Source organism: Antedon bifida, chromosome 8 (assembly GCF_963402885.1).
Source record: "Antedon bifida chromosome 8, ecAntBifi1.1, whole genome shotgun sequence".
NCBI classification, from domain to species: domain Eukaryota; kingdom Metazoa; phylum Echinodermata; class Crinoidea; order Comatulida; family Antedonidae; genus Antedon; species Antedon bifida.
In genome coordinates this window covers 18560852-18575514 of record NC_136233.1, presented here as the reverse complement: position 1 = coordinate 18575514, position 14663 = coordinate 18560852, and the positions used below count along the sequence as shown (strand labels likewise).

Sequence of the window (14663 nt, the reverse complement as noted above, 5' to 3'; positions counted from 1 at the left end):
TAGGCAAATAGTTTAAGTACAATACGTGGCGCGGATTAATAGCATTAGTGATACAACAAGCGGGCGGAGCCAAGCGCGTGCTATGTGTCAATCGGCGGTAACATCAACAGCAAGCAATGGGTTGAGTACAAGGTCATTGCATAATAAGCAAACACTAAAAATATTGAGGGCGTTTAAGAAAAAAGAAACAGGCAATTTGCAGCAAGGGAAATCCCCTTGAAGAATAAACGTAAACTTTGTGGTTTGTCTACTCTACAGTATTTTTACAGTTAACTGTACCTCATTTTTATGTGGTTTTATAATTATTCACAAAAAAATTATTTAAAAGTGTTTTCTGTGCATATATAAAGAAAATAAACGTACACAAATTGACATACCATGTATATTTTTTTAGATAAAATTCCTATACTGTATTCCATGAACATGCTACAACAATATACTTTAACAAGATGTGTCCATTCTGAATTTGTCCATGCATTCTTGATTGATTATAAATTAATATTTTTTTTGTCCAGGTTATAATATACTCTAGATATCCATTATGATTATTTTGGTAAATTTGCCAGTTGATATTTTTTATTGGCAACCAAATATACTAAATTTTCTCAAATAATTTTTAGTGTAAATAAATAATATATCTTAAAATATATAACTTTTGTTTATACTTAATTTGAATAGAAGCACATTTAATAATAAGTACATTTTTAGTGTGCTGTAATAACTGTAGCAAGTACAATGAGACTAAGCAAACATCGTTTGGTCGGTAACACGCCATGGTATCTTGACTAGCTCTATCTGCAAACTGTGTCGACTACAACCCATTAAATGAGCCCCCACAACCCACTGACCAACAGTTTGGTCAGCTATCGTCTGTGAAACACATTAGTTGAAATTGCATTTCACTTTTGTATTGATTCAGAAGTTCACTCAAGTATCTGTAAAAGAAAAAAGAAATAATTTTAATATTCAGGACCTGGTGTGGCATACTGATGCACTTTTGAAAAAATATGGGTGTTTTACTTACATTTTATCCTTTTCACTCCGCAGATCTGGAATAACACAGACGGCCTCAGTGAAAGAACCACTAAAAAGGTACAAAAATTGATGTTGTTATTGAAGAACAGTGTTTAACGAATCACAATATTGTATAATAATAATAATAATTTTCTGTACAGATTGTAACAGTGGCATAACGGAGAGGCCTGAGACCCCTGGTTTAGAGACCCTAAGTGGCCTCAACACTAGGGGCCTTGGGCATTTTTCAACATATTTTAATGTTTTTTTCTCTGGGCCCAGTGAGTGCTCACAGCCAACTGAACAGTGTGTTGTGATATGTTTTGTAAATTAAGCTTATCTGATTCTACATACCTGGAACTTGAAGGAGTAAAAAAAATTGTGAGAGAGTAAGTTATTTATCATGCACTATATAAACTAAAAACTTAACAATCGTATCTGACAAAATTATACAACTCACCTAGTAGCGGCATTCCTATAAGGTGATAATGAATTATGCAATGCTGAAAGCTCTAGCCTAGCTTGCAAGGCGCCATTTTGACTAAACTTAGGAATACAACTCATAAGACGCGACATCTCCTCAGTCAGTGCTGTAAACACTTCGGTCATGACACGCATAAGAAAGGCCGGTGCAATGGCGTGGATCTCAGCATGAATGGCTATAGACTTCATAACAGCTTCTTTTACATAGTTTCGCACTCCTAACAAAAAAAACAAATGCATGAACGCAATTCTCTTTTATTATTTCACAAAGCAACAATATGGTGGTCTTTTGTAAATGTCTTTTTTGGCCATAAGAAACAAATCCTGGTGGTAGGATTTTAAAAAAGATCTTATAATTTTAAACTTTTTCTAAAGATTGCAAAGTGCATAAAACTGTATATTTATATAATAAACATGTAAGCTTAATTATTATTGTATTTGATTTATAATTATTGTAATGATTATTTATTAATTTGGCACAAAAACCACAGACGTTTCATTAGCAACAATGTCGCAAATACAAATGCCACACAGACATAATGATATTGTTGATTACAGATCCTATTGTTTAAATACAGAAGAACACATCTATTGGAACAACCTTATTCAGAACCCTTAGTGAATGAGTCGAGCCCTATTCAGGGGACACCCTTATTAAGGTCTCAACAGTATATCCCTTCTGTAATATTAATACTTTAAATTATTTATACCAGTAGGCCTAGGGCAATCACTCCAGTCCATATTTCCTGCATACATTCCCTGCTCGAGTGCTCCTATCAAAGGTTCAATCTTCTGCTCACAATAAGCCTCGAAGATCTTTTCATCAAGTTCAGCATATGATTCCAAAGCATTCTGAAAATAAAATGTGTTTACATCATTCAAACACTACAGACTATCAATTCTTAATGTTACATTCATTGATTCAATTTACCCATTATTCAATACAATTGCACCAGGAGGGAGGTGGCAGCAACATTATATTCCACTAAGATACAGTATTAGTGAATATGTTTAATGGTTTGCATGGTGTTAACAAGTAAACGATATTGTAAAAACAAACATTTTCAACTTCTTGTGCTTTTGGGTATCCTTGCTTGTCAAATTGCTCCTTAAGTTGGTGAATAATATTCTGAGATACATAGCTGCAGTTGCTAAGCATTATCACAAGACACTGTTCCTGTGAAAACAACAATTAAATTATTATACATAATTAAGTAGAGTAGTAAATACTATAAACTACCTTAGCCACATCAACATATGGAACTTTAATCGCAAGTTGCCAATATGTATATACAGTATTGTGCAAGTTCCGGCTTTTTTTTAAAACAATATTTTTTAGTGTGAAATAGATCATAACTTTTAATTTAACCAATTGAAATGAGTTGATTAAACAGTTTAGAGACCTTTCAGTATTCTGTTACTTACAACTGAGGGCTGGGTATCTTCAGTGAAGAACACACTCTGAGAATAATTATTAGAATCGCTGAGGAAAAATTAAAAAATCATTATAAAACTACTTGGAAAGAAAAACATGTTCTAAGATAGATGCATTTTTATTCTCGACTTCCTTCAAAGTGTGTTGTGAGAAATAACAGCAACAGCCATACCTTTTGAGTCTAGTATTATCATCCACATCCCCTTCAAATGCTAGCTTATCCAATGTGGTAGAAAAGGCCTAATAAATAGCAAAAAGAGGAATATATTATTATAGTTTAGGTTCTACACAGTGATTAGGCTTAATATTTGTAAAAACAAAGCATTTTGGCACACATGGCGTGTCATACTTATACTTGAGCTGCAATCAATAAAATGCTGATACTCGTAAAGGAATAAAATAAAAAATCGATATATATACTGACATTTTTGTAATAACATTTTATTTCTTGAATACAAAACAGTATTTTTCGTACTGGTTACTGTATTAAAATATATTCTAAAAATCAAATTACATAGTATTATTCTCTTACAATTAATGCATTGACGCATAGTTCCACAGTTTTTTGTTGTACATCGTAATCCATGAAAATCTAAAATAGAAAGAACAGAAATCAATTTAAACAAATGAGACACTTCTATTCCACCTCCAATATGTACACCAATATCAAAATTGGTGTTTGGAAGGGTTGACAGGCTTATACCCAATTCAGTGCTATACCTACATCAGTTTCACCCTTCCATGCACACTTGACAACCTCTTGTACATGCTGTAGTGTTTCCAATATGATGCTTTCAAATAGCAACGGCTGAAAACAGTAATTAAACAGAATATAATAAAACAACTGTAGTAAACTGGAGCCGCACATGCATGTACAGTATAGGAACTCTCCTACATTAATTTAATGGTATTATCTTGGCTATAGAAATATTATGACTGTATTCACCATCACACTTACAGTCATTAAGTGAGATATTTACCTTAAATAGTGTGTATTTTCACTTTCTTTTAAGAGTGTTTCCCTTAGCTTAATGTGAATGGGGGAATGCTCAACAGGAACTGAGCCAAAACAAGAATATAACACCTAGACACCACGTACTGTAATAACAGGTTATTCATAATGAGATTTACCAGATTTGTGATGCCTCCACTATCATCCACTTGAAGTTGCCATGTTTCTCTTGCACTCAATGCACGGACCTCTGCATGTAAACAATGATAAATATACACAAAATCATCTACAGTACTTGATTTAAACTGAAAAAGTTTGTAAAAAAATAGATATGGAAACTTGACATATCTATGTTGATGGATATTCCTTGCAGCTTAAATGGTTGAATTGTGCACAGGTGACTTTTATCTCCACTAACTCTCCTAAAATACCAGACTTTTGATCTTGTATTCAAAGATAATTAGTGAGAAATCACCCATTTCTGAAAAGTTTTAAAACTTGCCAATACTGTATGTATTGTAAGAAAGTTTACTCTCATTAACTTATCTTTGGCAGGCAAAAAATGTCTAGAAAACATGAAAAGAGTGTTAATAATCATGATATGTCATGGGCCTTGTAAGGAACCTATCATGTACAGTATTGATCTAGATTACGACAAAAACCAACCATACCATCAGCTGCCTCTTCAAACAGCTTGATCATACAGTGAACTCGAAGGTCAGTGATAAGTTCATTAAGATTCTCCAATGCAGCAGATGGCACGTCAAGAGAAGAAAGAGTTGTTACGATTGATCTACAAGAAAAATATTCAAATGTATGTCACACAAAGACACTTAACACTACTTTGAGTAGGAAACTTAGGACACATACTTCACAAATGACAAGACTATGAACCTATTGTAGGCTATGCACTGCAATGCTTCAGACCAAATTTATTATCAACATATAGATGACTTGTTATACCTTAATTTTCTAACACATTGTGGTAGCCATGCAGAGGCACTTTCATGAGTAACCTCATTCCACAATCCATATTTCTGCTGTTCATGTTTTGGCAGTTTAGACAAAGAATCTGGCAAAAAGGCTGCTCTAACCAAGTACGATAGCAGCTTCAAAATTTCTGAAACCATTTTCTGAAAGAGCAACAATAAGCATGTAGTAAAACAGCATTCTCACTCTAACACACTACATTACACAACTAGTATATCTTTCCAGGTGTATTAGCTTTGTGCCTTTAAATTTAGTGCTCAGATAAGGTAAGTGTTCACCAAAAAATAATTAAAAATATTGTATTGCCCAAGCAAAATGCAAGCATGTTCTCCCACTCTCTATGATTCAATTGATACAGTTGGCAAAAACGAAGAGCAACACAGTTTTCAAAGTGTTTGATTGATGGAGAGTTGACTGTACAAATAGCTGTATGCACATAATAGATGTTTTAGGGCCTGTTTCTTCTGAGCAAAATAATATGGTCTCAATCATCAACACCGGTTAAAAAAAAAACGGTTTCTGTTGATCAATTTTTAGGTGCAACTCTGTCTTTAAAAAAAATAAAACTGGTTTAATAGGAAAACCGTTCCATTTGGAAATTTTTCAATAAAAACACATCCTTCAGTGTGTTAATAATATAATATTTACATGTAGTTATTTACTTTATCATTGAAATAGTGGAATGTGCAATGTAAAGTTCTTATTTTGTGCCATAAACATGATGAAATATTTTTCATTTAATAATTGTATTTCTGATACAGTTATACATTTTCTCGTCACTGAGTGGTTTAGAACTTTCTCTTTCTAAACTGTATTATGATTTTCTTATGTTATATATATATATATATAATATTCATAATTTCAAAGCAAAATTAGCATATATATTACACAGGTATTAATTGCTGCATGAGTATTAAAATGAACTAGGTTAGTCATGAATATTTATAAGTTAATGTCATGAATATTTTATAAGTACAATATTTTGAAATGATTAAAATGTGTAATACTTTCTAAAAATTAATTTTAATTGCGGCACGAGTATTAAGATGAACTAGGTTAGTCATGAATATTTATAAAATAATGTCATGAATATTTTTAAGTACATTATTTTGAAATTATTAAAAAATTAATATAAAATACTTTCTCTAAAATGAGGAATCTGAAATACTATAATTTTTTACAGTTAGTAATGCAGGTATTTTTATATGTTAGGACAACAATGCTGCGGTGGTGTATCCAGTTCAGACAGGGAGGGTTGAGGGTGCTTTTTAAATTGAGTATTTACATGTATACACATGTATATAAATGTGGAATTTCCAGTTTAAATGTACTTTTTCCTTCATACATGTGTACATAGGACTGAACCAATGAGCATACAAGCCATAATTCGTCAGAAAACTTTTGAATGGACCATGGCCATATCAAGGCAATCTAACAACAGGATGATGAGCTTCAGAGATCAAAGCGTTTATCTGTGGCTGCGACATGATCAGTTCCATCCCCACTTAACAGACACTGTTCTCCGCGGAGAATATGTACATAGTACAGTACTGTTGGTATTTGTCGCAGCCAGACATAAGACCAAAGGATTGTTAAGAGTTCCTATTTTGGCAAGGCGAGCTCAGTGTCCTGTTAGATTGCCCTGGTCATACTCAGCAATCACACTATGTTAATATGAGAAAAACTAGAAACTAAATTTTTAAAATTCTACCATCCAAGTGAACAGTACATAAAAGAATTAAGTGAAATTAAATTAAGTGATTGATGAATATGGCCACTGCTTTTGCACCCAGCACCCTGTTCCCCACACCCCTCTCCCATGCTGAGTTCCTGGATTTACCTCTGTATGACATGTTTAGCATTCCATAACCCGTGTTGAAATATGCTTTGATTTTGAGGTGCCTAACACATGTAATAACTTACATCGAATATGTTTAACTGGTCGCTTAGACCCTGGTCAACTGACATTTCCTGTTTAGTATTGTCAAATAAAATGATTACATAAAATAATCAAACATAAATAACGTAAAATAAGAAAACTGAAAATATTCTTGCATAAATCAACATATTAATAATAATTCTAAATAATAAAATTTAAAATATATATCTAAAACTGTCTACAATTATAAAAATAATGTAATATAAATAATTTAACATACTATAATATAAATTGCGATCAAATAGCAAGAAAATAAATTGAATAAAAAATTAAAATTAAAAATGCAACAAAAAATCACTCACAGTTTGGAATACTGCCAACCCAATGAAATGTAATTTTAGTTAACAAATTACCTTAAAAACTGGTGATTTTTCTGTGTCTATCTTCATTGGTTTCCCACTTGTCTGAAAACAATGCATAGTAATCATTAAAATATGTGTGGAGTTGAGAGGTTAAAAGAATAAAGTGATTTGAATCAATTTTGAAATCGTATTTCATGAGTTGAACAATAATGCTTGGTTCCCACTAGAGACGCAACATATAGTTATTTGACCAATCACACATGCTGGATTATTTTAACAGTCTCCTTGTCATTGGTCAACTCGCTTGCATTGCATTGCATTACGTCCCTGTATTGTGTCTCTAGTGGGAACCAAGCATAGGCAATCTGTTAAGTTCTGTTGCTTGAAAGTTGACAACAATTTTTATTTTCAGTTGAGTTGAGATGATTTTAATTTCGGTTCAACATAAGCCTACTTTAAGGTTGCACAACAGGAACATAAGAATCCACACATGAATTACCTCAATAATAATATTTCCATTGAAGTATGCCTGGCCAAGTTTACAGAAATCTGGGAAGGTTTCTTGTAGTATGTCCAAAAGTTCTTCAAGGAACAGAACTTTGCGTGGAAGAACAAATTTACCATCTAAAAAAAAAATTCAATTTTTGTTGTAAAATTGTCCTATTAAAAAGCATTTATTCAAAACTATAAATTTTTAATTTTATTTAATTCATTGTGATATTTATAAAAAGATTAAATTTGTAAGAATGTTAAATACATATTTTTAAGAATGTTAGAATATATATTTCGTAAACTTTTGTAATTATTATATGTTTCTTTTTGTGACCTTAATGACTTTGGCAAAATAAAATATTTCATGTTTTTCAAGACCTGGAAAATATTTGATTAAAGATGTATTGTCCCCCTGGAAAAATAATTATTGAACATTTTTTTTGTTGAATATGCCATTTTAATGTTACATAATAGTTATCTACTTTGACGAAAAATTAGATCGAAAAAAAAAAATATTTACCTGAAAAACTGTCATTTTAAGCAAAAAATAGTCAAGTTGGCTGCCAGCCAATGGATTTTTGGTTGAATTTAACCATTTATTTTGTCATTTTATAAGTGAAAACATTATTTTTTTTCTACGGAATTGATTAACTTTATTAAAACTACAAATAACCTATTCAAAGTTTAATTTAAATATTGTTAATTTTTCATGTTTTTGGGGGACAATACAGGTTGTGAACCCTAGTATTAAATTTGTTAACTTTGTTGTCAAAATTTGGCTTTCTGTAGTCTTACCCTGCCAATATCTGAATGACCTATTCCCACACTTTTACAAATATGGACATTAAAACCTAATGAAATGACATACGGAAGGTTGTGCTTAATCATTCCATTCTAGTAAAGACATTACCATGGCAACGCACCTGACATATCGCATTCAGCAGAAATGGTACCAGCTCCTATTCAAAATCAGCATAGAGCAGAAACAAAAACGATGCAGAAAATAAAATATTATAAAACAAAATAGTACAAAACGAAAAATACAGTCAAGCAAGTGGTAAGTATTTATTATATATATATAGAAATCAAATTATATTGGAGCAATCATAATGCAATATTAAAAATGGTTAAGGAAGATCATGCATGATTAATAAGAAAACAAGGCATTAACATAAGAAAGACTGGCCCAATTGCAAATGTTTATAATACTGTACTATGCTTAGAATTTAAATCATATTTCAACTGGAAAACATGGTACTAAGCCTGTAGCCAGTGGGGGTCAAACAAACCACATTTTTCCTGAAGAGCTCTTTTCAAAGAAGTAGGGTACATCAGTGAATGTGCTAGTAATTAGGCCTAGCTTATGAAGTTTTTGGGAATCCTACTAAACTTCATCTACTAAGCTAGACCAAAATATTTTTCTTCAGTAGCCTCTCCTCCATTTTGGTAGTGTTTGTTTATGCTCATACTTGCTCCCCACTCCCCCCTTTTTTTAGAGTAAACATACTGGCTTTAGCCTTGGTATTGCATTAGTTGTACGTCTGGATAAAAGGTCCCTACCCTCATCTTATAATTGTCTCATGGCGCATAACCTACCTGGACGCTGCCTGCTGTCTGATGCGACGATTCGGATCATCTGCGTATTACACGTTTGCTCTGTCACTATACTACATTCCCCTTTGTATTGCAAATTAAATTTTAAACAAAAACAAATATATATTGACATAGGTAAATAAATACAGTGATAAGTTTAGTAATTAACAGATCTTTCCATTAATTCATCAGTGTAATGCAATTAAAAGTGAAGAGAAACAAACTATTAACTTTAGAGTGTTCAGTCCTTAATGGTAAGGAATCATGTCAAAATTCTACTGCAATTACTGCAGTAACTACTTTTTTTTAAAAAGCAAAAATGTAAAGTTTATTTTTAAATGATTGTTTGAATGTACAAGTTTATGCGGCAGTCACTGCATGAGTATGCTAAAAGTTTACTAACTAATTGCACAAACAAGGTTAAAAGGTAAACAAAATATAGTTACTGCAGTAGAATGATTTTGACATAGTCCCTAGAGGTATACTGTATGCTTTAGAGTGTTTAGTTAATGTCTCACAACTTCACCAGCATGTGCCAGAAAGCTGTATGGAGTGTCTGTTCGAATCTTACAACAGTGATTTTATTTCCTTACCCATCTGTAAGTGGTTGTCCTTGCACGTGTGTAGTAGGCTCATAAGCCAGGTCTGTTGGTTATTGATACAATCCCATGCTGGATCTCCAGGGGCCTCTAGTTCAACAAGATACCTAGTAGAAATCAAAGTTTAGAAATACAAAAAATCATGTGTTTCATAACTGTATGAAACCCTATGTATCTGCCCAAAGACTTTTGTTTAGAGCTTAATCATCAGGTTGTGATTGTTACATTCATTCCTGCATATTATTGTAGAAGGTGTGATAATATAAACATTAGCTTCTATTCTGAAATCAATCATAAATTTGTCACAGTTTCACATTTAATTTGAATTAAAAACTCACTTGATTAATTTCTTCTGATCATCCATTGTTGATGGTAACTCCATTAGCCTTTTTCTCAGTTGCTCTCTGAACAGTATTATCTTATTCTCAACCTCTTCATAGACTAAAAATATGAAATAGCCAATAAAAGAACGATCTAACATAAAACATGCTAATTTTAAACTATATGCAGAATTTAGATTCTTATTTTTTAACACAAAACATGTTGATAATGATATTACATTTATATTTGTATGTTAAGCATTTGTCAGATCCAAAACCATCACTCTGACCTATTACCACAAAATCTATTTTGATTGACCTTAACTGTATAATGCATTCCCATTACAGTAAAAAGGAAACATCTTTGTGAATAGGGACGTTCCAAAGGAGGGGTTCCTTTTCAATGAAAACTTGAGCATAAAAAGATGAAAATATGACTTACTTTGCTTAAACACAGTTACAGTGGTTGAGGCAAATAAAGACTTGGCTTTAGCATAATCATTAATAACAACTTCATATTCACCCTAAAAAAAAAAGATTCGACAAAAACTTATGTATGAGCAGGGAAGAATGAAATTTCACTCATCCCTGCTATGAGCTGTTGCTCGTTCCTGACCACAATTGTACTGCTCAGAAATGTTATGACATATCAAAGTTAACCACCATCTTTGATCAAATATAACGGTCAAAATGGCATTTAAATGCACACATTTTTTTGGTAATGGGGTATCAAAATGACTCCCAGAATTTGTACTAGGAAGGTTTTAAATAAATTTGCCCTGGAGTAATGAGTGGGAGGTTAAGGGTACCCACTCTGGGGTAGGTACTACTGTATCTTCTAGTATAATATAAATTTAAAAAAATTAAAATAAAAGTCGAACACAAATTAAATAGAAACCATTCTCTTACACTCTGAATATTCCTTTCAATGTTGATTGGCAGATGAAAGAGAAACTTAAAGCGATTGAGCACGTTCAGAGCATTTCTAGTTGAATCAGCCAAAGCCTTATTTCTTAAGATCTTGTGAAATATCTTCTGAGCACTTTCATCACATTCTATTTGATATACCATATTAAAAAAGGAGTAGTCCATTCATGTAGTTACTAATTATTCTGAGAGGTAGCATTGTGAATAATGAGAAATTATACTTTAATTTAAGCTGTTCGAATATAAGTGTAAATACTTTGGAGATCCAATAGTTTACTCAAGGGGCTGGCTTCAATTGATTTGGCAGACCTATTCACGGTACTGTACCTAAATTACTCCTGTATCATAGATAAATTCTGTCATAAAGAACATCATGTGTTTCACATATGACACCTGTACATAGAGCCTACCCTAACCCATAACCTAACCTTTCATGATACAAATGAGATGCTGTAATATGGTATTGGCTTATGATACATGGACCAATATTGTGATATGTGGAGATGACAGTAATGAGAATCGGGTGGATTTGGGCAGACAATGTTTAAGAAAGGTTACTTGATTGATTACTTGATTCTATCCAGGTTACTGTATTTACTCACCAACAAGAAGGCCTTCAAGGTGGGCTGTTGGTGCTTTGGTTTCAGGGTTCTCAGCTACCTCATCGGCCATTAGGCTACTGTGGATTGCTAATAAAAAAAAACAGAAAGTTATAATAGCACTTGTTTTTGTCGCGCTAAACCACTTCATCTCTATGCCTACCTCCCTGAATTTAAAATGGGAGACATGGACAATTATTATTATTAGAAACACTATGAAATTTTTTAGAAATAAAAGTCCTAAATCTAGTATTCAAATTAGATATAAAATTTGGATTGATTTCTGGTTCTTGTGTCCTAAAAACCTGATAATTAAAATTTCAATATTTTTTATGACTACCTACTTGTAAGTATGTCCTGACAGTTCATAAATGTACCCAAATTGGTTTTAATAAAACCCTGAGGACCTTCTGTCTTCTGATTGGCTGACTGCTTTCTTAAATGAACCAATCCAGCTTTCAGATCTTCAAAGCTGTTAAATATATAATGTTTATATTCAATTTCGGATCTTAAAATGCATTTTCTATACATCAGTTGAAAAACCTCTGTATGATATTGGACAAATAGCTTTCATTGCATAAATTAATTAAATGAATGAATATGCAAATTATTTCCAAGTGGTGTTGTACCTTGTAGCATTATGATTTTCAATTAAAAACCATACCGGTTCAAAAGACTTTGATGAAAAATTTCCACAACCTAAATGATAATAAAACAGTTTGTTAAAACTTTCAATTACAGCAAATAGTTTTTGAAACAACAGATAAAAGCAGCTAAACAGTTGAACATTTTATCTTCAGGGATGGATCCAAGATTTTTTAAACATAATACTAATAGTCTATTACTATATGTCAAATATAGGTATCAAAAAGTAGTTAATAATTTAAGTTAAGCTTTCAAAAAAAGGGGGAGGTGGTGCGTGTGCATGCCAAGCACAACCCACTAAATCTACTCCTGCTGTTATCTGTTACTATAAAAAATCAGTAAGCCTATGGAAGAAAAAAATCAGTAAGCCTATGAAAGAAATAAATGCACAGACATCAATTATGTATTAATTATACATATTTATTATATAATCATATCATACTGCTTTATGTAGAAGGAGGAGGAACATATTTCTTCATGAATATTTATGAGAAATAAATAATTTACTTACCTCCTGGAAACATTTTTGTTAATTCATCATCTGTAAATTGTCTACCAAATAAAGAAATGAGTAAAAATTTTTTTTTTCAAAATATGCATGTTTTAATAAAATATTATAATAATGCTTAATGGCAGATTGAGAGGAACCTAGATCAATTCACTTCAATTATTTATTGACTCTCACCGTACGTTACAGTATTGTCGTATAGCACATAGAAAACAACTAAACCACAGAACAAACAAAATATAAATGTTTACACAAAATATAAATAAGATATTCATTAAATTAATTCTATAAAAAATATATATAATATACACTTACAAAGGACTCTCAACAGAAAGACCTAATGGATCATCCCGATTTCCAACATGAAGGGGAGATGAGGGGCGACTAACGCTTCCGATACGTTTCTCAAACTGCATTGGTTCATCAACCCAAATTGCCACTTCTTGTAGTGAAGATGGTATGATATTCAATCCTCGGAACTTTACTGTGCTTGTTCCGATACCACCTGACTTGGTTGCAACAATGACGTCTCCATTGCCCTTGCAGTTGGTGGTGCGACAGACAATCTTGGATGGCGAATGCCACTCGGCAGTTAACAATACATTTGCATTGCAGATGTATAAACCTTTAAAGAAGAACAGAGTCACAAAAATAGAAACTTTCTAAATCTCAATATCGCAAGGGGTACCTGATATCTTACCACTTACTAAAGTTACAATTTCTCTTGATTCTTTTGAATATGAAAAAAAAACAATCTCGATAGTATATAATAATAAAATCTTTATTCTAAAACGGAGGCTCGTTCATAACAAAATGTGTTCTTCAACAAGGTCGTATCAATTTATTATTTACTACTAGGCCAACTATGCCTTAGTTTGATAACAAAGGCAAACTATTATTTGCGAGCACATTTTTCTGCCTGCACTTGGCATACTGTACACATTGATTTATTTAAAAAAAAAGTACCTTATTGTTTGGCCATGTCCCTACATCTAAATTGGACACTTTCATTTAAGATATATATATATATTTTGATACCAACCTAGTAAATCTTTCGCACTGTTACCAAGATTTTCACCACGAATTGTTACTTTAGTTCCAGGTGGACCTTGATTTGGTGACAAACCTGTAACCTTTGGTGGAACCCTAATACCCTTCTTATTATTTGTCATGGTAAACCCTCTATAAAGAATAAATACAAACAAATGTAACTACCAAAGTCCAATGAATGAAAACCCAACTAAAACAATCATATTCATATTATTAAAAAAAGGTTTATATAAATTGGAATAATATTTAATTTGACATTCCAAATTAAATATTTATTATCTAATTTAATAAACCCACACAAACCCATGAATTTCTGTTCATAATAAATACATGCAAACAATAAGTTAAATCAAGATGTATCGCTATCGCATCGTGACCGAAATGTATCAAATTGTCATTGATTGAGGCAAGCGATATGGCCAGGTACGGCCCTATAATATAGATTATTAGATATATTGGATGATTACTACTACTATGACCTAGGACTACTACCAGGCCTTAGCTAGTTAGTACAGTAGTAGTGGTACTACTTTATAGGCCTACCAGGCTACCTATTCTATCTATAAATTAAATATGATGCCTAGCTAGTGTAGCTAGTAGGCTAGATAGTAGAGGCCTAAATAACCTAGTCTTACTTATAATCCCTATGTATAGATACATCAAATGCATTGAAAAAGACATGAACTATAACCATCAATTTACTTTAATTCTATAAAATGTTGAATGACATCTAAATCATTATTTTTTAACACCTTTGGGCTCTGTACATTTGATTTGTTTTTATTTTTTCAGGAAACTAGAAAACGCCCTCAATT

General features: G+C 32.1%; 1 protein-coding gene and 1 long non-coding RNA gene across 5 annotated transcripts in view; one reads left to right on the top strand and one right to left on the bottom strand.

The window, feature by feature from the left end:
- The window catches only part of LOC144850327 (uncharacterized), a 150108-nt gene that overhangs the window by 25371 nt on the left and 110074 nt on the right, over positions 1–14663 (top strand). The window lies entirely within an intron of this gene.
- Positions 369–14633, bottom strand: LOC144849869 (exocyst complex component 2-like). Of its 4 annotated transcripts, XM_078706957.1 has the most exons (28): positions 14551–14633; positions 13841–13980; positions 13114–13423; positions 12802–12842; positions 12275–12344; positions 11990–12117; positions 11649–11735; positions 11029–11174; positions 10562–10643; positions 10138–10240; positions 9794–9906; positions 9204–9284; positions 8531–8566; positions 7615–7739; positions 7167–7217; positions 6798–6845; positions 4848–5017; positions 4556–4677; positions 4064–4134; positions 3657–3740; positions 3465–3524; positions 3105–3172; positions 2923–2980; positions 2558–2674; positions 2208–2349; positions 1475–1715; positions 1025–1084; positions 369–935 (listed from the first exon to the last, which is right to left on the bottom strand). In XM_078706957.1, the coding sequence occupies exons 2-28, from the start codon at positions 13968–13970 to the stop codon at positions 860–862; spliced, it is 2820 nt and encodes a 939-aa protein (XP_078563083.1). In that variant the 5' UTR covers positions 13971–13980; positions 14551–14633; the 3' UTR covers positions 369–859. The 4 variants fall into 4 exon arrangements, with proteins under 4 accessions (XP_078563083.1, XP_078563085.1, XP_078563084.1 ...); XM_078706959.1 differs by lacking the exon at positions 6798–6845; XM_078706958.1 differs by lacking the exon at positions 8531–8566.